This window comes from Ochotona princeps, chromosome 2, assembly GCF_030435755.1.
Source record: "Ochotona princeps isolate mOchPri1 chromosome 2, mOchPri1.hap1, whole genome shotgun sequence".
NCBI lineage: Eukaryota > Metazoa > Chordata > Mammalia > Lagomorpha > Ochotonidae > Ochotona > Ochotona princeps.
In genome coordinates, this window is record NC_080833.1 from 9409685 (window position 1) to 9435610 (window position 25926).

At 54.8% G+C, this 25926-nt stretch overlaps 1 protein-coding gene across 4 annotated transcripts in view; it reads left to right on the top strand.

The window, feature by feature from the left end:
- Positions 1 to 25926, top strand: part of FHAD1 (forkhead associated phosphopeptide binding domain 1) — a 111161-nt gene that overhangs the window by 27408 nt on the left and 57827 nt on the right. For 3 of the 4 annotated variants that reach the window (XM_058675520.1, XM_058675506.1, XM_058675512.1), the window contains exons 4-10: positions 4857 to 5118; positions 11017 to 11126; positions 13864 to 14100; positions 19361 to 19484; positions 22039 to 22169; positions 24071 to 24160; positions 25301 to 25405. In XM_058675520.1, the coding sequence (XP_058531503.1) occupies positions 4857 to 5118; positions 11017 to 11126; positions 13864 to 14100; positions 19361 to 19484; positions 22039 to 22169; positions 24071 to 24160; positions 25301 to 25405 (1059 nt within the window). The remainder of the gene's footprint in view (positions 1 to 4856; positions 5119 to 11016; positions 11127 to 13863; positions 14101 to 19360; positions 19485 to 22038; positions 22170 to 24070; positions 24161 to 25300; positions 25406 to 25926) is intronic. The other variant, XM_058675528.1, reaches the window with a different exon arrangement.

A 25926-nucleotide genomic window follows, 5' to 3' on the forward strand; every position in this document is an offset into this window, starting at 1 on the left:
TTGCTATGAGGGGTTTTCGAAGCGATCCCGATGGTCATCGCGAGAGAGGGTGGGGGTCCAGAGGTGGAGCCAGGTTCAGACCAGAGAAAGCTCTCCTCCCTGGTCCCGAAGGACGTTTATCGTTCTTCTGTTTCTGCGAACTGCTCAGGGCTTCTGGTTGTCTTTCCGATGACGTTGGCTTCTGCACGGTAGTGTTTGGACTTCTTCCATTCCCTGCGGAAGCTCCGGTTGAGGGTGGGTGACCTCAGAGTACTCGGCCTCCGAGGGCATCCAGTTCCCTGTGGTCTCCTAGGCAGTTGGGATGTAGTCCTTGTTGCTCGTATTAATAGTTTGTGGTGAGGGTCTGGGAGTCTTCATGGTTGGGATCCAAGCTTCCTCCTTACCACCTGCTCCACCCTGGAGTGCCCTCCTGCTCCACGCACATGACCTCCTGTTAAGAGGTTGTCAGGATCGCAGCCGGTTCCCCCCTCATGCATTGGTATAGTAGTTTTGCTATTGTTTAGTGCCGCTTTGGGTCTGTTGTCTATGAATTACCAGATTTGATCTTGATAGGCTATATTATACTTTTTCCTCACTCTTTTTATGGTCCTGAAAGACTTCCCTGCATTCCCCCCATCACGGATTAACATGGCGTATTGAGGGTAAAGTAGGTGTTACAGTTTTTCAATGTAGATCTTAAGTATTTTGACATTAATTGTTGGTTTATAGTTTACATTGCATTATCTTATTACATTGGATACAGGTTGTTAGAGATTGCACTAATATTACAATATACAGGTACTATCTTCCAAGTTGTCATCTTATCATCTCAGATTAAGGCAAACATGTGGTATTTAACCTTTTGGGATTGGTTCATTTCTCTTAGCATGATGGATTCCAGTCAGGCCCATTTGTCCACAAAGAACTGCATTTCGTTTTTTTTAATAGCTGAGTAGTATTCCATAGAGTAGATGAACCATAGCTTTCTTATCCAGTCTTCTATTGATGGCAAAGCAGTTTTTAATTGTACCTGTCCTGAATACAGGTAAACTTTTTCCCTTGTCATTATTCTCTACACAATACAGGAGATCAACTTTCTACATAGCAGTGACAAGTGCTAGGCATGGTAACTTTGAAGAAGATTTAAAGTCTGCTGGCCTCCCGTGTGAATGCTCGTTCGAGTCCTGGCTTCCCCCTTTCCAAGCCAGCTCCTTAGGTCTCCCTCATGTGTAATAGGAGCCATCCTCTGCTGCTTTCCCAGGCACATGAGCAGGCCTATGTTAATACTACACCGTGTTGCAAAAGGTACTTGAGTACCCAGGGATTTGGGGGTCTGCAGTGGGACCTGGAGCTGAAGTTGGAGACCCTGCCGAGCTGAGCTGTTCAGAGGCAAAGTCACTGCTCAGCCTGATGTGCAGCCCCCAGGCCTTCCTTAGGGCACACCGGGCTCCCCAAGGGTTGCACCTGTCAGCCTGTCTTCCCATAGTCCTGGCAGCAGGTAGATTATCTAGAACCTGTGGCTCTGGTTCCTCGGGTGCATCGGTAACTGGTTTTGTTGAAGTTGATAGGAACTCAGCCGTGAGTGTGGTCCAGGTGGTGCAATCGGCTAATCCAGGGTCAGATGGAAGAAACCAGGAGGAACACATGGCACTCAGCCACGAGACCACGAAACCTCAGCAAGCATGACCGTGCCGTGGGCCATCTGGGCAGGAGCTGGCAAGGAAAGACAGTAGCAAATATTTTTAAACTAAACTTTCCCAAACCAGACCTGCTGATACCACGCCTTGACCCTGAGTTCCCTCCACAAGCAGACCTGTGATAACACGCCTTGACCCCGAGTTCCCTGATGGTGGCAACGTGAGCATAGCCAGGAGCCAGCTCTCCGCCTGTGTCCGTTTGTTCCCTGCCTGCTCTCCGGATGGCTACCTGCAGCCAAAGGAGCACCTGGACCTTGTTAACGACAGGGTGGGCCTGCCAGGCAGGGAAAAACAACCTCATTATACTGAAAGGTTCATTCTCAAAGATCTGTTTTATTTATTTGAAACAGAGTGATGAGAACGATCTTCTGTCTGCTGGTTCACTCCCCGAATGTCCAGGCCAAAGCCAGGAGTCTGAAGCTCCTTAGGTCTCCCTCGTGTGTAACAGGAGCCATTCTCTGCTGCTTTCCCAGGCACATGAGCAGGAGCTGCATCTGAAGTGGAGCAGCCGGGACTTGAACCAGCCCTTCAGTGTGGAATGCTGGCGTTGCAAGCTCTGTTTTAATCTGTAGTGCCACAATGCCAGCCCCAGAAAAAGAACTTCAACTTTCCTGCTAAAGCCTCGCTGAGTGAACGGGCCTTAGTTAGCTGATGGCAGAGCTGGCTGCCCTTCTGCTTCTAGCATGTTCCCCCTCAGGGCTCCTGTCATCAGAAGCTGGCAGGTGGTGGAGCCAGCTCAAACCAGCTCAAACCAGCTCAAACCAGCCTCCAACCTGAGCAGTGCTGGACAGGACCTGAGCCAGGGCCTCAGCCAACATCTCTCTCTGCAACAGTGTTCAGAGTAGCCAGAAGTGGGAGGCAACCACTTGTGTGTGCATCCAAGATGACAAGAAGACACAATGTGGTCTATCGGGGCTGCAGAGCAGTGCCCAGCCTTGGAAGGAGGGATGTTCTGCCACACACACTCGCGACTACCTGGGTAAAACTGAATGTTGGATGACAGCAGTGGCCAAAGTCTTAGAGCCCGAGATTGGAGCCGATCGGAACCGTGCTTGCCGAAGGCTTGAGAGAGGAAGAGAGAGGACCTGCTGAACATGAGTAGGAGTTTTATTTCTGCAAGATAGCAGGATCCTGGAGGTCTGTCGCAGAGCCACAGTACTGGACACCACTGAAGTGACCACTTAAAAATGGGTAAAATGGAAACTTCATGTTGAGTGTTCTTGACACTGAAACAATTCTGTCTCTGCCCCCTGGGTGCTGGACCTGTAGCTGTTGAGGCTCATCTGGGAGCGGTCTCTCTTGCAGTTAGAGTCCAGGTGCTCCTTGCTCCTGCTTGGTTTAGGGTTGGGAGATGGCCATCAGTCAGGGTGGCAGGGAGTCCCGCTTGTGTCCATCTCAGAACAAGGGGAGGGCAGAGAGGAAAGGAGGATGGCAGACACTGGCCGGGAATAGAACTTCATGGGAAGTGACAGAGCCCCAGAGCGCTTGCCGAGCTCCCTTGTGGAGACACCCCGGAGGGGCCCAGGAGTGGCCAGTGGTGGGAGCAGTGCTGCTGAGCCCTGCCCTGCTGTGCGAAAGACAGCTCTGGACCGCGGGTAAGGGTCCCAAGTAAGGGGAGAAGCTGCCTGTTGGCCACAGCCCCGCTCAGGCACAGGGAGGCCTGTCTGCCAGGGCCTGGTCTGGGATGGGCGCTATCCTCCACCTCCCTCCGCGTCTCTGGGCTCATGTACTTTCAGCCAAAGGAAGAGGAGGAGCAGGAGGCCAGGGGCAATGCTTGGGCAGGTGCAGCCCTGCCTAGGTGTGTGTGTGTGTAACCCTTGAACGGAGCACCCTAAATGGAAAGTGCAACATCTCTGCTCAAAGAATGGGGCAGGGAGGGAGGAGAGCTGGCCTTTCTCTGTCCTGTTCCTCTTCCCCACTCGCTGAGTTTGGGTGACTTCAAGTTGTGTCTGCGAGGTAGGACTAAGGATGCCCTTTCCCAACGGACGGCTGTGACAAACAGAACCACTCAGTGCCATAAATGACATCACTTAAGCCACAGGCATGACATGACACCCCCCCCCCACTGAATCCCATGCACTCCATGGTTACAGGCGGCTGGCGTGCTGCCCAGGGATTGGAGCTGCATCTGCCTAGGGGCGTCTTCTGCAGACACTGCGGGAGACTCTGCCCAGAGCGGGGGTGCCCTAGATTTTGAGGTTCGAGGTTGGGGACAGCCCGGAGACCCTCAGCAGGAGCTGAGGAGTCCCAGAGGGCTGGCCCAGAGGCAGCAGCTTTCTCGCTGTCTGGTTCAGCTAGTGTGTGAGCACCCAGCAGGTGTACCCTGTGATCATTGTAGGAGCTGCGGATACAGCAGTGAGCCAGCCGGAAGAGGTGGCATCCTGCCAGTTCAGCAGCTTCCTGCCGCCTTTGGGGATCCAGAGAAAATCACCTGCTCTGGCCCAGCCTCAGCGCCATCACCAGAGGGTTGGGCGTGTGCGCTGAGCTCATGGCTGCCACTCTCTTGCAGGTGCTTGGTACGAGGGGCACAAGCCATGACTGGCACTGAGAGTGTGCTGTGTGACCCTTGGTGAGACCACCGTCCTAAACTTAAGGAGAGTCCAAGAAGGTTTCCTAGAGGAAATGACTCATAAGCTGAGATCAAGGGATCTCAAATGCATAACTGGAAATGTTATAGAAAATGACCACTGGGTCACCCAGGAACTGCCTGAGTCATAGAGGCACAAAGCCAGCACGGCCAGTCAACTGAGAGATACACAGTCAGATGTGACCAGGGAGTCGGTAGCCACTTAGGGAAAAGCTTTCTTTCTGCCAAGGCCGTCAGCCTGTGTCCTTCCCGACAGGCTGAGCCCCGACTGTCTCTTGCCTCAAGCTTTGATGGCACTGGCAGGTGCAGACGTGTGCTTCTGTTAGCCTAGCCTTGAGCTGTCAGTTTTGCAACTTCCCAATCTGTTATAGTTCCCAGTAGTCCCAATCTGTTTAGTGGTCATTTTATCTCAGCGACCGACCGTGCTGGCCTTGTCCCCTCGTGACTCAGAGCGGCCTCCTATGTGACCACGCAAGCCACCCTCTGCATGGCCAAACGCAGGCCTGTTCGCTGTCTCACAGGCCTGCTCTCTGCCTCAGAACAAAGGGCTGGAGCCCATTCCAGCTGACGATCATCTCTGGTCTGCCCTGCAGGTCTCCTTCCCGTGGGCGAGGGGCCCAACACCTTGGACAAGGCCACAACCGTGTCGGTCCTCACCACAGCAGAACCACTCACCCTCATCAGCACATATCCCCTTCCATCCGGGCGTCCAGCCAGCATATGTGCAAAGGAGCTGGTCCCAGGGATTCCCCCAGCCAACCATGGTCCCGCCAGGCCCCCACGGACGGCCCATGAGTGCCAGCGGGAAGATGTTCTCATTCGTGATGGGCCCTACATCTCCCATCATCAAACAAGGTACGCGTGGGGCTTCCACGGAGGCTGGTGGGATGACGGAGAAGCCTAGAGGATAGGTCTTGGTTTGTGCTTGCCTCCGCTGGTATCTTGAAAACCAGGAGACAAATTTCAGGATAAACAAAAAGTGGAGGAGAAAAATCAGCTGTAAGCTTTAACATGTGGATGTCCGGTGTTAACTTTCTGGTGTGTGTCCCTTCATATGCCCATGGCAGAAACCCTGCAATGCCTTTCTTTGCATGGGCGTGTGTGTGCATGCATAAACATGAATGATGAATGTGTAGCCAGACCTCAGATGGGCAGGTCATTGGATTAATGAGTGAATGGCAGCGGTTGAGCTGCCAGCTCTCTGAAGGTGCAGCTGAGGCTGGGCATCCCCCTGTGGCTTGGTGCCTCACCCAGCTCCTAGTGGGAGCCCATGGTGCCTCTCTGGCTAGCCATTGGCAGGTAGCCATAGTTGTCCACCAGGAGGACCTGCCCCAGACCCCTGAGTCTGCTTGTGAAATAGCCCCAGCTCCCTCCATCGAGTGGTCCTGCAGAGCACAGCAGAAGCCAGGGCGAGGGGGAGGGGAGCTCATGCGAGCCAGCCCCAGGAGGCCGGCTCCTTCGCTGGATTGCAGACTCCTCGGGTGCATGGTGGAAGTCGGCTCTGGGTATTGAAGCCAATATCACAGTGCTGTCGAATATGGCCACATGTGGAACTAATGATGATGGAGGGAAGGAGGTGAAAGTGAGGCTGGGAGGGGCTCCTGCCTGGCCTTTGGAAGAGGAGGCATTAGGGCGCAAGGGACAGAGGACGCTGTGAGGAGATGGCATTTCCAAGCCAATGCAGATGTCTCAGGGCAACTCCCTCTGCCAGCCCTTGGCCTCTGACCTGCAGTCTCTGAAACCATGAGGAGGCAACCACTGCCATTACAACCAGCTGTGCAGTGTTGGGCCACTGCTGTCCCAGCAGGTGCACTCAGGCTCCCCGGACCCTGGCGTTAAGGATGACAATGGCCAACTCGCATGACATGCGCCCACTTGGAGGGCTGTGCAACCCAAAGGCCTTGGCGATACAGAGCGTGGCCTACAGCTCCCGCTGCCCAGGGGCAGGCAGTCTCCCCCTTTCTTTCTCCACGTGGATGAGATTCCTGTCTCAGCCCCCACACCAATGGAAGCCTGCCCGCCAGGTTCTCTGTGTGCGTGTGGCTTCGAACGCTGCATGAGGCCTTTCTGAGGTTGACTCCAGCCCATCACTTGGGCACGCACCAGGGATCTCGTACTTCGTGAGCCTGCGGCCTCTTTTCACTCCATAATAAATCGGCGGATTTCTTCACCTGTTTCCCAGAGCTGGGGTGGTCCCTGAGCTGCAGTTTCCCTGGGAAGGAAAGGAGAAATCTCACAGCCTGGAAAACACCCCTACCCTGGGTCTACCTGGCCCCCTGGGGGCGGTTGTCTTAGCCAAGAAGGAACCCCTCTGTCTGCCTTCCAGGCTTTCACCATGCAGGACTCTCTGTGCTGAAGTGTGAACTCAACGCCCTAGTCCTCCAGGGTGGCCCTCCGTGGGAAATGCCCATTTCTGTGGACCTAAGAAAACCCGTGCGCTCTTCACAAAGCAGAGCTCTCTGAAGGAATTGTTTTTGCACTTAGGCTGTGCCTACCCTTGCGTGAAGACTTGGAAAATTCTGTTTGCAAATTCAAAGTCAAGGACTTCCCTAGGCCAGGGCCTCCCAGTCCCAGGACCCTGGCACTGGGGCAGCCCTGCACTGCCTGGTGCCAGCTGTGGCCCTGTGCAGCCCAGCCCCCTCCCCCGTGAGCCCTGACACTCAGTGTCATCTCCAGACATTGCCAGCTGTCCCCTGGGCGGAACCAAGGTCATTCCAGCTGGGGCCATGTTCTCCTGGCTCAACCCCAAGGCCAAGGAAGAGTTCTTGGAGGAAGAAGGATTCCGGAGACCAGGCAAGGCAGGAGAAGGCTTCTGCAACAAGGCTCTCCAGGTCCTCTGCCGGCAACGAGAGCCCTGCACCTTGCCCCGGTCGCCTGGTTCTGGAGGTCAGCCATGGACCCCACAGCTCTTCCTGCCTCTCTGCATTTACAGCCTCACGGTCAAGAACAAATACTCTAACTCAAAGTTAGGGCCTTAGACCACCAACTGGCAGAAAGGAACCACTCGCAACAGCCTCTACAGGCCCACAGCAGAGACACAGCATTGAAAAGCAGAGCCTGGGCACCGGGCCTGTTGCTATTAGACACAGGCCTAGCCACCACCACCACTGACCGGGCCTTCCTCCATCTGACCACCAGTGCCGCTCATTCATGGCCATCAAACCAACTGGCCCTTTCACCAATGGAGGCCTCAGGCTCACTTTAGTAAGCCAAATACCCACAGCCACGGCCTGTCTGATCATGGGAGGCCAGCCTGGCCATGTCACAATGAGGAGCTCTTGACCACTACTAGCTAGTTAGCTACACAGCAATATTTTAAAAAGCCACAGGCTTGGGACCTCAGAATTGTGTCGGGTGCTGTAGCCAAAGCCTGTGCCTTGAGAATTGTTCTTTTCTGCTTAGATCTTGCTTCTTCCAAGATATTAGATAGGTAGATACATAGATAGAGAGATACATAGATAGATAGATGTGAGGAGCAAAGGTGATGCCAGCCCTGTGCCCTCTCGGGTGGCTGTCCACGGCCCGTGGCCATGAGCACTGGCGATATGGCTGTTGCAACTGAAATTGAATGTTCACATGTTAACAGACCGCTCTTCAACTTCAGTTTCTGGACATAGTCCCTGAGCCTGGCACATCCTTCTGCCTGTGAGTTTTCTGTTTTAGCTGTGGTGTTGGGACATCAGCGTAGAGATCCGGTCTTTCTGATGAAAATGTAGCTGGCTGGGGCCTGACACAATGGCCTAGTGGCTAAATCCTCCCTTTACAAGTGCCAGAATCCCATGTGGGCACCAGTTCATGTCCCGACTGCTGCACTTCCCATCCTGCTCCCTGCTTGTGGCCTGGAGCAGCAGGAGAGGACAGCCCGAGGCCTTGGCACCCTGCACCCATGTGGGAGACCTGGGAGAAGCTCCTGGCTCCCTATTTTGAATCGGCTCAGTTCAAGATGGGTTTCATTTTTTTTCTATAATTCTTCAAAATGACCACTAGAGAACTGAGCCTTACCACGTGTGGCAAGCCCTGTTTCTATGGGATGTGGGAGTGACTCTGCCCTGGGCAGTCAGGACCATGCTGCCCATGACTTAGAGGGCAAGGGTGGGAGGGGTCAGCGAGCACCCCAGAAGCCCTCCTGCTGTGAGTTCTGTGTGCCCCAATGGCCTCCCCTCTGGACTCAGAGTGACTCCCTCGCTCCCAGAGGGGTGACATCCAAGGCCGGCTGCCCGCTGCCCTCCAGGTTTGTGACATGGATTTAGCCAGCACCCTGGGCAGCATCTGGAGCTCCCAGAACACGCCAGCCTTCAGCAAGCCTGCGTGAGCGTCAGGGGATTTTGTCCATGTTTTTTTGCCAGCTTGTGACTTTGGCCTGGCATTGGAGGTGTGAATTCATTAACACAATCTCTTGCCCTCCATTCCCCATGTGTGTCTCTCATCGTTTAAAACAAACAAATAATTAAAATTTTAAAAATAAACATAACCAGATCTTTCCTGTGGCCCTGAGTCTGCCCTGCCGTGTAGACGGTGAGGGCAGGTGGGTGTCAAGTTGTGGGGACTCCAGGGATCCCCTGGACAAGAGAGGGGCAAGCACGTGGTGGAACCTCCCAGGAGCCCTGGGGCACTGAGAGACGCACACCACGTGGACTTTAGCTACTGTTGCCTCCGAGCTGGGGACCTGCTTGATAGGAGGGCCTTGTTAGGCCCCTGTTAATTGATTCCTGCCCCACCCAGTTACATTCCAGCTGCACAGTAGCCAGGCCAGTGGTGTGATCGGAAAGCCTGTGCCCAGAGGGGTGCCAGCTTGTGTTCTGCCGCTGCAGATCCGATCCAACTCCCTGCTAATGGCCTGGGAAAAGCAGCTGAAGGTGGTCCAAGACATGGATGCCTATCTTAGCTGGCCATTGTGGCCATCTGAAGAGTGAGCCAGCAGATAAATCTCTCTCTCTCTCTCTCTCCCTCTCTCCCTCTCTCCCTCTCTCCCTCTCTCCCTATCTTGCTCGCTCTGTAACTCTGACTTTTGAAATAAAAATCTTTAAAAAAAAAAAAGGGCACACTTCATTAGCATACCTTGGCTAATTGGGTGAGCATTCTCCATTATACACAGATCACAGGCCTGGCCTTCCCAGCCAGCTGCCCTCTGGGGACCCCTCCCAGCCGCCCTTTGAGGACCCCTCCCAGCTGCCAGGAGCTTCCTGCTGCCCTGATAACCAACCTTCGCGTTGCGTACTCGGCCTGGTCCATGTGCCTCATTCTCCATAGTCCTGAGCTAACTAAGCTGACGGAGACTGAGGACTGAAACCATTCTCAACAGACTGGACAAGGAAGGCGCGTGAGCCCTCAGAGAGGAGAGGTTACACACAGGGAGCTGTCACACGGGGCGCGCCATCACACGGGCAGCCAACACAAGGAGCCATCACTCAGGGTCTGTGCTGGGCCTAAAGAATGCGGGGCACAGAAGAACCTGCCACATCTCCTGGGACCGAGACCCAGACCCCAGGGATCACCGCCGCCTCTTGCTTCTGTTACTGCAACGTGGGCTCCTCCTCTTCCACCTGCCTCAGCAACACCAGGGTGGAGGCGGCCATCCAGAGGTCAAGGCCACGCACCAGCAGGACACTACCTGTGTCCCCCAGTAGTGCTGAGTCCACACTCTGCTGGAGACTTGAGAGGGGGAAGCAGCACCAACTCTAAAACACGTGAATGAAAAAGCACACTGAGAGTGAATGCAACCCTGAGCAAACTCGGTAAACATAGCAGGGCAGACTGCTTTCACCGTTCACGGTAGCGCTCATGAACGTCTCATTCCGTCAGCAAGAATGTCCCACTTCGCAAGAAGATGAGAACGCACGGCGCTTGTGCAGAATTTCAGTCCGAGATGAAACTCGCACCCCCAGCAGCCAGTTTGCCCTGAGAGTGTCTGCTGCTGCCGAAGTCGGGGTGATCTGAGTGGACTGCAAGCGCAGTAATGCCAGAACTCCTGAAAGCCACATATACAACCCTTATGAGATGAGGGGTAAATGAGAAAAACGGGAAAATCTAAATATCTATCAAGTGGATCCCAGATAAATGCATACTGATGCACTTGTAGAGTGCTACTGTTAGAAAGGGAACAGTGGTGTGCGTTAAGCCAAGCAGTGAACACACCTGTACATCCCACATCAGGCCCCTGATGCCCAACAGCGATTGTGCAAGAAGTAGGGGGTCCTACACGCTGTCTTGCCACTAGCCAGTTCTGTTTTAGTAGGAGTAGTAGCAGCCATAGGTGATCCGTAAATGAGTGACTGTGGCTGTGTTTCAATAAAACTTTATTTAAAACAAACAAATGGTGGGCCCAGGTTTGGCTCTACAGGTGTGGTTTGCTGATGCCTGCTCTGTCTCCTTTGCTTCGCACAGTCACCTTTATCATAGAGACTAATCACATCCCTAAATTACTTTATATAGAAGCCAAGGCTTAGGGAAATTAAAGGACCTGCCCAAAGCCACTGGCTTGTGTGTGGCATAGAAGAAAAGTGGCTGGAGACCGGTCACAGTGAACACAGCTGCACTGCGTATCTATGGGGGCAGGAACGCAGCATGAGCTGGCTCTTCCCTCTCCCCGTGTTCCTGGGTGGCTGCCACGAGCACACGTCCTGTTCTGCACACTTTATAATCATGCAAGATGCAGATGTTTGGGGGAGAGGAACATGAGGGCTGGCCCCACTGTTCCGCGGGCTTTGCGGAGCTCACGAGGCCGTCTCTGCCCCCTCTTCGTCTCCTCCCTAGTGTGGACCAGTGCCATGGAGTTTTCGGAGCAGTCCGTGGCCGATGGGATCCCAGGGGCCATGCCTGCCCCGGAGCTCTTTGTGGACCAGGACCTGGGCCAGCAGGACAAGGTGAGGGGTCTCCAGGGAAGGGCAGAGCCGCAGCAGGCAGCGGACTCTGCAAGGACTTGGCACTGCCCCTGGCTCTCGACAGCCAAGTCCAAGTGCCCCTTCATCCTGCTTCCAAGAGGACATGCCACCAACATATCCCGGAGAGCAACAGCATCCATAGCGGGTTTATTGAGCACCTATTGGGTGCCAGACCTCTGCCCTTGACACTGATTAGTGCATTGTGTCTTCACTGTCTCCAAAGCCGATTGTTGCCCTCGCTGTGTCAAGGAGAACACTGTGGCTCAGGGAGGTCCAGGCACTTGCCTGAGGTCACACAGTGCAAGGGACAGAGGAGGAATTCACACGCAGGTCTGGTTAACTTCTAGGCTGCTACTCTCCACCTGCCACATGGCCAAGGCTGAGTCACTCACCAATGATGGGGAGTCGTGGGGAAAATGCGCTGCTTAGCAGGAGGAATTGGGAATGGAGGCCTAGGGGCCACTGAGCAAGAGTGGGGAAACTCATCCAGGAAACAGAGCGGTTCCAGCTTGAATCAGGAACAGGTGTCAAACAGGTGGATTGAAGCCTCTCTGGGGAGGCTAGATCCAGACTGGTTTCTCCCCTGCTTGGCCGCATCCTGAATTCATCCTCAAAAAGGCACAGACCTGAGCTCAGGCAGTTCTCAGAGCCCGTGGAAAGCTGGAGCCATTGTCCCGCAGGGGTGAGCCACACTCCTGAGTCCACAGCTCCCAGCTGCAGGTGTGCTGAGAGCAGACCTGGGGGCGCGCGGTAGACAGGTGGCAAGCCAGGCTTCTGCTGTCACCCACTGCAAGTCACAAGCCGCCCAACACGTGTGCTCCATCAGGGCTGCAACTTAGCATTTTCCACCACCTGTGGGTCCTCTCAGCTGGTGATTTCTGGTCCCCCTGCCCCAGCTGCCATCAGCCATTGGCTTCATGGCACTGACAGCCTCAAGTGGCCTCCCTTCCGGTGCCTGGGACCTCATGGGATGGTGAGGCCCTCTCCACACACAACTTTTCATCCCAAGGCCCTCCACAATGCAGTGGTCTCAGGGACCCCAGGACACAGTATAGCCTCCTACAAGCTTTCCTGCAGAGCACTCAGGATCATTTGGCATTCTGATGGTTGGACCAAGTGACAGGGCCAGCCCACCTGGAGCCGGGAAACAGAGGAAGCAAACTACTGCCTGAAAGCATTTGTAGCCACTGAGTATACATCCCGATGTCAAACTGGAGTGACAGTGCAGCCACATTTGCAACTTTTTCTATGTCTTTCCAGGGCAAGTGACAAGAAGCAAATTGGCCTTTTTAAAGGCATGCATCGGCTTCTTTTAGCGGATAGCGTAAAGTCCGACTAGCTTCAGGCGTGGCTGGATCCAAGAGCTTAAATGATGCAGTCAGAACGCACTGTCCTGCTGAGTGTCTCACTGGTGCCCAGCTGCCTTCTTGTGCTAGCTGAGCCCACAGACACACTCCACAGCCAGGCCACCCTGTCCCTCCCCCAGGCAAGGCCAGACACACTCCACAGTGAGGCCACCCTGTCCCTCCCCCAGATGAGGGCCAGACACTTAGCTGGCCGGAACTGCCTGTTGTATCTCCTTCCAACCGAAGGAAATTGTTGCGAGGGAAGGGTTCTCTTTCACAGCAATCGGGGCGGGGGACACAGTGGCTCAGTCACTCAGATGCACAAGTGCCCCAGCAGAGTGCCTGCTTGTGAGTCCCAACTCTTGCCAATCCCAGCTCCCTGCTACTGTCCTGGGAGGCAGCAGGTGGCGGCTCAGTTGCTTGGGTCCCTTTTACACACGTTACCCCTGGATGGAGATACCGGGCCTGGCTTCAGCTCACAGGTGCAGTGAGACCCTAGGCCTGCCTTCACGCAGACACAGGAATAAACTAGTGGTAGGAATTTCTCTCTTTCTGCCTTCTGTCTTTCAAACAGTGAATTAAGAACCAGGTTTTAAATAAAGTAATTTCTCCCAGGAGATCCTGTAGATACTTATAAAAATAGCCCTGGGAAAATGTTTTCCCATCTCCCCAGCACTCTAATGATGATTTCTGGAGGAAAGTTTGAGGTGAATTTTTCCTTCTGGGGAAAGTCTTTTGGCTCCAGAGCTTTTTTTCCTGCGGTGATGGGAGCATGGGCTAACTACTCCCTCGGGCGAGTGCGCCAGGGGTTTCTTTTCTATCCTGAAGTTCACAAGCAACCCGCAGCGAAGTCTGCAGTCTCCTGTCACGTCCTTCCAGGAGTTACTGCGGAGCACCGGAAGTGGCAGGAGGCGCTAGGAGAGCCAAAAGGGGAAGTGTTCAAGGATGTATAAAAAACAATATTTAGTTAAAAACCAGCGCTAATTCTAGTCAGAATGGGGTAGGCTAGAACATCGTTTTCCTAATTACCTGTTCCCGTTCCCAGTGTGGCTGGGGAAGCTAATTAAAAAAAAAAAAAAAAAAACCACAGACCCCAGGTGGGGTGGTGGTTCTCACAAAGTGTAATTTTAGGGTGAGGGGAAGATTCCCTACCTTTGTGACCTACACACCTGGTACAGAGAGTCTGCTGACAGGTGTGTGATTTTACTCAAACTTGAGTGTCTGGGGGCGACAGAGGCAGCACCAACACCCCACCTGGCCCTGCCTGCCCTTGACCACGGCACTGCCCCTCCAGTTCCCTGCCTGTTTCACATGGGGTCAGCCTTGTGCCCGGCCCCACGCCCAGGGAGCTTCCCCCTCTGGTCTCCACCCAGGACGAACTCATCCTGCTCCTGGGCAAAGAGGTCAACCGGCTCTCGGACTTTGAAATCGAGGCCAAGTACAAAGACGCCATGATCGCCAACCTGCAGAACGAGGTGGCCGTGCTCAGCCAGAGACTGTCCGAGGTGGCCGCCTGCAGGCCACGCGAAAGGCACAGCGCCCACCAGCTCCAGGTGCTGGATGACGACCTGGAGACCAAGAACAAGGAGATTGAGAGTCTGAAAAGCCAGGTAGGACCCGGAGGAGAGCCTGGCCGCGCGGGCAGGGAGACAGCTCGCAGGGCAGAGCCGAGAGGGCAGAGCGTCAGGAGAACGGGCAGCAAGCAGCTAGTGGAGTGGCGACCAGGAATGCAAGTCCATGCAGGGCCAAGGCAAGGGTAGCCCCCGGGAGGTTCGGGAGAACAGGCAGCTAGTGTGGCATGGCAACCAGGACCACGGATCCACGCCACTAGAAGCGGGACAGGGTCCCAGCATGGTCAAGAACAACACGATTTATTATTTTTTAATACACTTTGATTTATCTGAAAGGCAGAATTAACAGAGCTCTCCCATCCACTGGTTTAATCTTCAAATGTCCTCAACAGCTGGGGCTAGGCCAGGCCAAAGCCAGAGCAAGAAATTCCTTCCAAGTCTCCTGGGTCCGAGTACCCTGGGAACCTTCCGCGGCTTTCTCCAGGGCATGAGCAGGGAGCGTCATTGGCAGGAGAGCAGCTGGGACTCCAACCAACACCCATGTGAGATGCTGGTGTAACAGTAACTTACTCTGGACGCTGAAAAGCTGACCCTGAAAGATTTATTTGTTTGAAAGGCAGAGATGGGGAGGGTGGGGTGGGAGAGGGAAGACATAGAGAAAAAAAAGAGATTGTTCATCTACTGGTTTGCTTCCTAAATGACTTCCATGGCTGGACCAAGCCAAAGCTAGAAGCCAGACATTCCATCCGGTTCTCCCATGTGGATGGTAGGGACCCAAGCACTTGGACTGCCTTTCACTGCTTTCCCAGGCACATTAGCAGCGAGCAGAGCAACCAGGACACCACAGGCACTCATATGGGATGCCAGTATTGCAGGCAGCAGCTTAACACACTGAGCCACAATGCTGGCTCCAATATTGGTATTTTTTTTTTTTCATTTGTTTACTGGAGAGGCAAAGACAGACATGCAGACACCAAAGCGGCACAGAGAACTTCTGTTGACTGGTTCCCTCCCCAGATGCCTGCAGCAGCCAGGGCTGGGCCAGCGCTGGAGTCAAGAGCCAGGAATGAGTGGCTGGAGCTCTGTTACTTGAGCCATCAGGCCTGCCTCCTGGGGTCCACCTTCGCAGGAAGGTGGAAGCTTAACCGATCAGCTAACTGGTTGTCCCTGATGTTAGCATGTGTTAAATACCAGCCACAAGCAAGCACTCTTGGCAAGTACTTTAGATGTGTAACTTGGGTCATTCACTTCTAACATATCCATGACACAGCCGAGGGGATGGAACAGGCCCAGGGACACCCAGGAACTAGCTGGAACTTAGACAGGTGCGGTGTGACCCTAGGCCTGCCTTCCTGCAAACCTCATCTTCTTCACCCCCACTTCCCATTTCTGTTAACAGGGCCACCGCAGTGTCTGCCTCTCACACCTGTGGACCTCAGCCTGCAAGGAGTGTGGGCAGTTAGCTCAGGAACCCAGAGGGACGCCCACCCCTCCACCCAGTGTCCCAAGCTTTCTCCGTACCTGAAAGACAGCTACTGGATCACAAAAGGGAGATGTCATTCAACCAAAAATTCTGCAGCTGGAATTTCTGGATTTTCTAGTCCTGTGCCTTTCTCTTGCAACTAGATCAAAATTGCTGTTTTATTTTAGGACTCATTTATAACTGGCCATAGATGTCCATTCATAAGTTACATCTCAAGGGTACCGGTAAATTTTGACCTCAAGGCAAAATGCTGCTTAACCAGCAATCCTGAGAACACGGGTGTTTGGCCTGATGGTGGCAGTTCTGCTGGGGATTTCCACATCCCACAGAGAGCAACGGGGCCCCCACTCCTCATTCCATTTTCCTGCTGATGCACAAACCCTGAGAGGTGGCAGACAACGGCTGTCATGGCTGGGTCCCCGACTCCCACATGGGAGACCCAGAATACCTTCCTGGCTTCTTGCTTCAGCCTGGCCAAGCTCTGGCCGTTGTGAGTACCTGGGAAGTGAACTCATAGTTGGGAGCTTGCTCTCTGAGTGTCTGTCTCTTTCCTCTCCACCTCTCATGCAACCTACACATGAAGTAATAATAATAATTTTTAACATAAAAATACACTATACTTATGCCTGGAACCTCCATCCATTGGTTCCCTCCCTGCCTGTGGCCTCTGTCTTTTATACCCAGCTCAAGGTGCACAGATGCAGTGCCTGAAAAAGTGTTGGGAAAGGACACAGTTTCTGTTCAGTGATGCTAAGGAGCCGCTATCCGAGACAGTAAACTTCACAAGGGCCAGGCCTCATTGCCCAGTGTTTAATAGGATCCTGCTTGTTCACTTCTCCATCCATCCATTTGTTCATTCAGGTAAACAGACGTCGGGCTCCTGCCCCCGTGCCATCTACCCTTCCAGGCTCTAGGTACTCAAGCATGATCCCAGACTCTCCCTGCCCCACAGGGATGTTCTGATGAGGGAGAAAGAATAAACACCCCCATCCCCCGCTAAGCATACTGTGATAACTCAGCGACAGGGAGCCTCCTGAAAGAACAGTGTGAGCCATAGCCCCTATAGGGACGGTTCCTGCAGGTGCTGCTCTGCCAGACCCTTACCTTAGCCACTCCTTACCTTAGCTTCCTGATGATTAGGAGCCTAGCTCTGCAGCCCCATGGAGGAATAGCCTTCTCAGTGACTCTTCCAGAACTTTCCTGAGCCAAGTCTTGTGCAGGTGAACAGACAAGGATGAGTAATTCTCACCTACCCAGGGTCTGTGTCCAGAGGCCGTGATAGGAGTCCGGTTTGAAGTTTCCAGGACAGGGGTGGGCAACAAGTATGCTGCTTGCTCACATCTCGTGTCAGGATGCCTGGGTTTCAGTCCTGCCTTGGTTGCTGCTTCCTGCCAATCAAGACACAGTGGTGGGGGCTCAAGTTTCTGGACCCATTACTCACAGAGGAGGCCTGAATTCGGCTTGGTCCTACCCTCACTGTTGTGGGCATTTGGGGTATAATTCAGTGTATGGAAAAATCAATCTCTCTCCCTCATTCCTCTTTCAAACAAAATGAAAATAATTTTTACAAAAATATTGAAGGTAGCTACAGCTATCTGAAAAAAAAATTCATTGGCTAAGGAGGCCTACACACCCACCGTGACCCCCTGCCCCCAGGAGCTGAAAAGTAGGGTCCCTCTGAACTGGAGGCCAAGGTTGGTCCGTCTGGACCCATCTGCACACATTGGGGTTCTTTGCTGCCCCTCGACCAGCAAAGATTCAGCCAAAGTGGCAGCTGCATGGCAGGCTGCTTCGTATTTCTTCGTGACTTTGCACATTCTACCCCAGCCCCTGGAACTGCATGCGTCATGATCATGACTGGTTCTCAGGGACCTGACGTCCTACAGGAGTGATGGAAACTGCTCGTGCGCCACCTGTGCCAATTGGCAGCGGAATTACAGCTCGAAGCCATCCCTCTTCTAGGCACTGTTAACTTTCGGATGACTCAGTGCCCATTTTATTATACAACATAGCAGGCCTTGAGACTGGAATTTTTTTTTAAAAGATTTTATTACTATTGGAAAGCCAGATATACAGAGAGGAGGAGAGACAGAGAGGAAGATCTTCCATCCGATGTTTCACTCCCCAAGTGAGCTGCAACGGGCCGGTACGCGCCAATCCGATGCCGGAAACCAGGAACCTCTTCCGGGTCTCCCACACGGGTGCAGGGTCCCAATGCATTGGTTCATCCTCGACTGCTTTCCCAGGCCACAAGCAGGGAGCTGGATGGGAAGTGGAGCTGCCGGGATTAGAACTGGTGCCCATATGGGATCCCGGGGCTTTCAAGGCAAGGACTTTAGCCGCTGGGCCACGCCGCCGGGCCCGAGAGACTGGAATTTAAGGACAGACAAGGGGGACTTTATTTTTTTTTTAGTAGCAGGAGTGATGAAGAGGTCCACTGTGGGGACCTAACACCCTCTCCCATAGTTAGGTAGAAATGTTTTCTAGCAGGCAACCCCGGAGGCCAGGAAAAGGAGCGTGTTCTCTTACCCCTTCTAGAAGTTTCTCTCAGTGTTGTGCCTTTGAGGATCATAATGGTGAAAGCATTAAGAGGAAAAATCCCAAAGACCTTTGATGAGAAAGTTGCATTTCACACGCAGAATTTTTTTACTTGAATGTTGCAAAGCATAAGCATGCCAAAGAGGGCCCTGGAGTGGAGAGAATGATCTCGGTTCCCTCCCTGTCCCCCGTTCTGGCAAAAACCCCTTCTCGTTTCTCGGGGGCAAAGTGAATGTAGTCACCCCAAGTGGCAGCAACTGTAAACCGTGCTAGTCAAGCCTTACAGGCCAGGAGACCCGGAAGCTCCTGTTCGGTCCATCCTGCGTGTGGACGGCGGAGTGGACATCAAGAACACAGTCCATGAGCGCCCTCTGGTGGCAATGAGCTCAGCACCCTTAACGTCAAATATCCCATCCACCGACTCTGCCCAAGCCAGGATGGACCTTTACTGGAGCTTCCTGTATCTTCATCTTAATTTTCAAAAAAGTCATACCGGTGTCTGTGCTTGGAAAAGTCTGCCAGTGCACACAAAGAAATCTCACCCATGCACCTTACCCCAGGAGAAGCCAAAGCTTCAACGCCACGCAGTGACCTTGGCCGTCATGTGCAGTCAGTTGCTGATTGAGTAAAACCCTCCCCGATGCCACGAGGCCAGCCTGCCATCATCCATCCCCAGAGTGAACAATTGGAATATTCTCCCAGTCTCCCTGTGTCCACATAGTCACTGGGTGGCTACAGCGTAGCTCGGGGTCCAGCTGTGCCCCACAGCCGCTGCCCAAGTGCCCTGCATGCGTGCAGGTGGCTGGGAGGACGTGGGGTCAAGTACTGAAGGGCCTGACTTGGGCTTGAGCTCTGCCTCTGGCCAGCTCTGCCCGCCAGAGCAAGTGATCTCCCCTTGCAAAGTAGGAACAGTAATGGGAACCTTGTCCAGGGCTGCCGTGAGGCTGGGAGTGGGCTGTGTGGGATGTGACCTGTGATAGCTTCATGTGATGCTAATTCTTTCAGGGTTAGTTATGTGAGTGAACTTAAGAACCGGCTCCTGTCTCTATAAAGAACCTCACTGCTGGGTCACTTGAGACTCACGTCTGGCTGAGCAGCCAGAGGCCAGGGAAACTCACAGGAAGGAGCCAGGCAAAGATAAGATTCATGTTTGATGACACAGAGTCTCACCTGTGCCTGGAAGGCTTCATTTCCCCCACCTCCCAAGACCCTTCCTGTGTGACTGCCTTGCACACCTCGGCTGGCCACCGTCTGACCGTGCGCTGCCTCCCCCGACAGATCAGTGCCCTGCAGAAGGGCTATAGCCAGGTGCTGTGCCAGACCTTGTCTGAGCGGAACTCGGAAATCGCGTCCCTGAAGAACGAGGGTGAGAACCTTAGAAAGGACCACGCTACTGCCTCCGGTGAGCTGCGTCGGAACTGGGTCTGGAGCCACAACCCCAGACCTCACGGCCATGGCCATGGTAGACATCACCAATCAAGCGCTAAGCTTCTGCTCTGGGGACTGCAGTGCAGCCTTAGGGGTCCTCTCAGCAGTGAGCTAGCATTCATCCTCAAAAGGCTTTATTGTCCAGTTCCTAGCTCAGGATCTGGCTCAGAGTCAGCCCTAAGAGAGTATTTATCTATCTGTCTATCTATCTGTCTATCTGTCTATCCTCTATCTTCATTTTGAAGGAGAAACAGAAAGAGAGATCTTTCATCCCCTGACTCACTCCCCAAATGGCTATGACAACCAGCACAGGACCAGGCCACAACCAGGAGCTTCCTTTGGGTCTCCCGTGTGGCTACAGGGACCCAGGCATGTGGGGCGCCCTCCGCTGCTCTTCCCAGGTGCATTAGCAGAGAGCTGGATCAGAAGTGGAGCAGCCAGGACTCAGACAGCCCTTCAGGAGGGTGTGCTGGATTACAAGCTGCGCTTTCATCACTCTTGAATGTCAGGCAGGAGACGCATCAGGCTGTTCTGCTGTCATCATGGTGTCCCCCAAGTCTCAGTACTTCTGGAGCCAGCCCCATGCCCTGCTTCCACCTCCCGGGCCAGTCCCCCAGGCTGAGGGAGATTGCCACTTCCCGTCAGCAGACTCCCCTTCCCCTGTGAGAGGGTGGAGGGAGTGACAGGCCCTAGATCTTCTCTTCCTCCTGAAAGAACTGATCGAAGCCAAATGCAGCAAGCATCTGGAACGGTGGTGGTTCTCTGTGGAACCCCCAGAAGCCCATGGCCATGATCCTGGGACGGAGGGAAGAGAGGAACCTAACGAGGTGGGCCCCACAGTCGCCTCAGCTTCCCACTTCAAGAGAGTTTCCAGGCCACTGCAGAAAGGGGAACCCTGGGGGTCTCCCCTGAGTGGAGGAAGTGGAGCTGGGGGAGTGGGCAGGGGTTACACAGAGTGAGTCCCAAGTTGACAGAATACCCACCATGTGATCAGCTGAGCAGAGCCCCCCTCCTACTCCCAGGATGGGGAAACCCTGTGGACACACAAGGCAGAGACCAGAAAAGGCGTGGTAGGACCATGGGCCGAGTTAGCTGTAGGCTGAGGGTCGCCCTAGCCCTGCCTGGCCAAACTCCCTCAAGGATTCCACCTGCTGCCACTGCAGCCCATGCCTGGGCTGTTGCTCAACATGAACCTGGGCATCGTGGTGTTCACGGCTGCTTGGCCTTGATGAAATCCCACCTGCCGCTAACTTGGGGCAGGTGTCCTTCCAAGAAGAGAACCTGCAGGATAATCCCCAATGACATAGTGAGGTCGTACTGGGGCTGGAGGTCTCGGTCCTCGCCACAAGGGCCTTCCCTGATAGTTAGCTGAGTGTCCCCCTTGCGCAGCATGCTGGTGGGCTTTCCCCAGGCTGAGGAATCAGCGCTGGCACAGGAGAAGCCACAAGGCTCATTTCAGTGAGGCTGGGCTTCAACGCCACTCCCTCCACAGGTTCCTCCTGGCAGTATACGTCAGTCTGAGCAAATGGGGCGCGGGCAGTACCGGGACCAGGAGTACTGGGTCCATCTATGGAAAATCACAGATGGTTACGGGATTCACACTAGAAGCACTCTGATGGGTTCTCCTCCATCCCCTCCAGTCCTTACCATAGCTCTGTGACCTCAGCAGGAGGTTAAACTTGCTCAAGACCACCCGGCTCATACACACAGAGACGGAACGTGCAGCCGTCTGCCCCCTCACCAGCCTCCAGTGTGTCCTCTTCCACCTCATGCCCATCCCACGGCTGCTACTGGCTCCTCTCAGAGGTCCCCGGGCCCATCATGCTGATGCCCTCCAGAGGCTTCTCACTGACACCCCCTGTGTCCACAGAGACCTGAAAGAGGTGGCGTTTGGAGGATTTGGGTCCCAGCACCTGCCAGCCTCTGGGATGCTTGGGGATGCCCTCCAGGTTGCCCGTCCTGTGTGCCCAGCAGTGATGGGGACCACAGTGATGCCCGTCCTGTGTGCCCAGCAGTGACAGGGACCACAGTGATGCCCTTCCTGTGTGCCCAGCAGTGATGGGGACCGCAGTGATGCCCGTCCTGTGTGCCCAGCAGCGACACCAGGACCACAGTGATGCCCGTCCTGTGTGCCCAGCAGTGACGGGGACCGTAGTGATGCCCGTCCTGTGTGCCCAGCAGCGACACCAGGACCACAGTGATGCCCGTCCTGTGTGCCCAGCAGTGACGGGGACCGCAGTGATGCCCTTCCTGTGTGCCCAGCAGTGACGGGGACCGCAGTGATGTCCGTCCTGTGTGCCCAGCAGCGACACCAGGACCACAGTGATGCCCGTCCTGTGTGCCCAGCAGTGACGGGGACCACAGTGATGCCCGTCCTGTGTGCCCAGCAGCGACACCAGGACCACAGTGATGCCCGTCCTGTGTGCCCAGCAGTGATGGGGACCGCAGTGATGCCCTTCCTGTGTGCCCAGCAGTGACGGGGACCACAGTGATGCCCTGTTCTCCCTGCCTGAACCTTCTTCTTCCAGGGATGCTGTCATCTTTGCAAAAAGACATGTTAGCGAGGGATGAGCAAGTTCAGCAGTTGCAAGAGCAGGTGAATCATCTGAAAAGCAAGAACAAAGAGAAGGATGACCAGCTCGAAGCTCTGGGCTCCAAGGTGAGTGTGGGCAGCGGCCACGGGTGGCAGGGGGTCACCGCGGGAGACACACTCAGTATGCTTCTCTCGGACCTGGCTTTTCACCTACTCTGCCCTCACACATACCATGGGGCTGGTGCAGAAATGGGCAGGGGGCACATGAGATGCCCACCCAGAGGAGCCTTGGGATCTTGGGAGACTTGCAGAGACCTGCGTGCGCACAGGTCAGAGTTAGCAAGGAGCGGGCTCAGCTCCAGCACCTGCCGCTGACCAGCCTCCCAGCCAGGGCCAGCCACTAACACACCCACCCGTGTCTGCTCCCAGAAAGCTGGTGTGACAGTGGGAGGGAATGTTGCAGTGCACCCCTCTCTGTCCGTCACCCCAAAGCAGAGGGCTGCAGGTCAAGACGCAGGGGTGCAGCTTCCATTTCTTCCCCCTGACTAGAGGGTGCACATTCCTGCTTGTGAGATGACCCTGGTGGGCTGGCTGAGGGCATTTCAAATGTGACTTGGACTACTGGCCAAGTGTGCTTTCCCTGCTGGCTTTATGGGATCGATGTCTCAATGTCTCTGGCCTGCCTGTGGCTTGTCACGGGAAAAATCGAGGCTTTTGTCTCCAGAGGGCAACCCAGGAGAGTTGATAGGGACAGTGCCAGGTGGATTAACCAGGTGTGCATGCAAGCCAAGGTGGGCACAGCTCCTGAAGGTCTGTGTCAAGGCCGGCTGCCTGGGCACCAAGTGCCACTCCTCGCCATACCAGCTTGGAGCTAGGGAAGGGTAAGACATGAGCTGTGGCATCGGGCAGACCAGGCAGAGCTTGCCTTTTGCGGCAAATTCTTTTTCTGGGGAGCAAGAGCGTTGGTTCTAGATGTGCCCTCTGCTGCTGCACTGCTCGCCGCCTCGCCACGCATGTTGCGTGCATGTGTGTGAGTTTGTGCGTTAGGTGTGTGCTTGTGTTCATGAGAGTGTGTGTGGTTGCGTGTCTGCATGTGAGGGCAGGAGCGTGTGAGTGTGCTGAGGAAGAAAATGGGCTGTAGAGCTGCGACTGGGTGGGAGGAACAAGAGGGAACAGCCCCTGGTCACCTGCTCCACCCGCCAAGTGCATCTGGGCTCTTTTTGTCGTATCCCCTTTCTCTGCGACCTTGGAGCGGGGTCTGCCTCCTCTGTGTTCTGTGGCTGCCTCACGCCAAGGCCACCATCACAGACCTTTGAAACGCTATCCCTTCGCTGTAGTTGTGTGTGCTGTGTGAGGAAACCAGAAATCGGAAAGACGTGAAATCAGAAAGAGCGGAAAAGAACCAGCGCTCCGAAAGCTGTGTCACGGCTCCCCCCGCCGTCACCTAGAAGCGCCTGCAGATGAAGCTGTAACGGGGGCTTTACATCTGGGGTCCTGAGTTAGTAACCAAAACCCCCACAGTGGTGTCTCGCGTGCACACAGTGTGGACAGAGCGGGCTCCTCTGGACATCGTCACGCACGTTGCTGATACTCGTCGGACCCTGGCAGTCACTCTGTACACTGCCATGGTCCCTAAAATGTGCTCCTCCTCCTGGAGGCGGCAGCCACAGCTGCACACACTCCCTCCCTCCACACTGCCCTGAGTGAGGCTTCCGCCCCACGTCTTCCAAACCTGGGGTAGCAGGCACAAAACTCTCGCCAGAGCCCCCCTGAAGGCATCAGTGTGGACTCCTGGACCCCATTCAGCTGCCCCCATACGGCTGGTCTAGACCGCTGGCCTGTGAGAGTAGGTGGAGACACGTCTGACTAGGGGCAGACCATGGGGCTACTGCAGGCTCAGGGTGTACCCAGGACCCAGGGGGTCTTGCCTTTCGCCACCTGAGTGTGTGAGTACTTTAGGAACTGCTTTCAGGGTCACCCACGTCGCCAACCATGGCCTGCTCCTTGCTGCCCCCTTTCCTCCCTAGTACTCCACCCTGAAAGAAGAGCTAAAGAAGGGAGACGCTGAGAAGGACCTGAGGGACACCCAGGAGAAAGAGCTGAGAGCCTGCAAAGCTGTGAGTCAGAGTCCCCCCGCAGGGGCGCCCACGGAGACACAGGGCCGGCACAAGCCCTGCACAGAGACACAGGGCCGGCACAAGCCCTGCACAGAGACACAGGGCCGGCACAAGCCCAACACGGAGACACAGGGCCGGCACAAGCCCAACACGGAGACACGGGGCTGGCACAAGCCCAGCACAGAGACACAGGGCCAGCACCAAGCCCAGCACGGAGACACGGGCCGGCACCAAGCCCAGCACCCCGGGGCTTTGCAGTTGCTTCTCAGTGTGGCCCTGTTTGCCTTCAGCCTGTCTTAGCTTCCAGTCCCAACAAGCAGCTGCAGCAGGGAGACCAAGGAAAACACCGTCTCCTGGGGTTCTAGCTCCCTCCTGGGGGCCAGGCTGGGTTAGGACAGGGTTAGGGATGGAGACGGGAGACCAGCCAGCTATCATCACCTGCCTGACCCCAGACCTGTGACGCCCAACAGGCACAGCACTGTCCTTGGCACAAACTCCTCCCTTACGTAGTTTTATTTAAATGCTTCACTTCACACCAAGTCATAGAAACAAACCAGAAGGAAGCAGGAGGACTGAGATATTAGCGTCTGTTCCCTGGACCACCCTCTCCTGCCCCTGCCCGGCACCACATCCACGTGGTCACTTCTCCCAAGCTGGGAGGCTCGGCTCCTCAACACCCTGTCAGACACCAGGAGGAGACTGGCACGGCGTGGGCCAGGAACACTGCCACTCCGTCCCCAAAGAGGAGGGCGGGGAACCCCACCTGCTTTGGGTTGACCTCAAGACTGTGCCCTAAGAGAAAGGACCCTGCTGCAGCAGCGGGCGTGTCCTGATGTTTAGTCTAGAAACAGGTCATTTTCCTTTCTTCAACCCTTCTAGGGCAAGGGTCCTTCACATAGTTCATGCAAAATGGGGTTAAAGTACAAGTATTGTGGTGCAAACACTGTGGAATCTGTGTGTGATTTTTTTTCTCATTGCACACATTTTTCCTGGACTGTTTAAAGCCAGCGTGTGAATTCATGTCTCCTTGGTCCGCAGCCATAGAAGGGACTAGCCAACCTGGCCCCAGCCTTTGGGCCCAGTGGGCAGCCCCTCTGCCCCCTCAGGAAACCCATTTCGCTGTTGTTGAAACTTTTTCAGCAAATCCAAGACATGGAGAAGGAAACCAAGAAGCTGAGGGAGGCGCTGAGGAAGAGCAGCACAGAACAGACCGTGATCTCCAAGACGCTGCGTGAAAAGAGCAAGGTATGGGGCCGCCACGTGCCCAGGGGCAGGTGAGCACTGGGGTCACATCTCTCCAGGCCCGGGGACAGCTGGGGTCAGGCGCTTACAGCGACCCCGTGTGGTCGGTGCTGGTATGAAGCCCTCAGCAACGCTGAGACAAGGGGTCCCAGGCAGAGGCAGCTATGCAGTGACCACCCGAGTTCAGTGGCTGTGGCAAGGCTAGAGCCCAGGTCTGGCTCCAAAGCCTTCGTGGGTGTCGCTACCGCGGGCTGCCCTGTAACATTCCTCCTTGTTTTTCTTAATGGGGCCTACCCCCACCTCCAGAAGTCAGTGGATGTAACATCACACACTTGTCATTGGTGACCGACCTTAGCTGGGGGTCCCGTGCACCTGTGCTATTGGAAAGAGCAGCCTGGGGTACATGTGGCTGCTTAATGAGATGTCAGTAAGGTTGAGTACAGCTCTGGGCACTAACAGAAAGGGTTGGATGTTTTCGCTCACAGGGTGTGCAGTATTTTCAGAGATGGAAATAACTTGAGCAG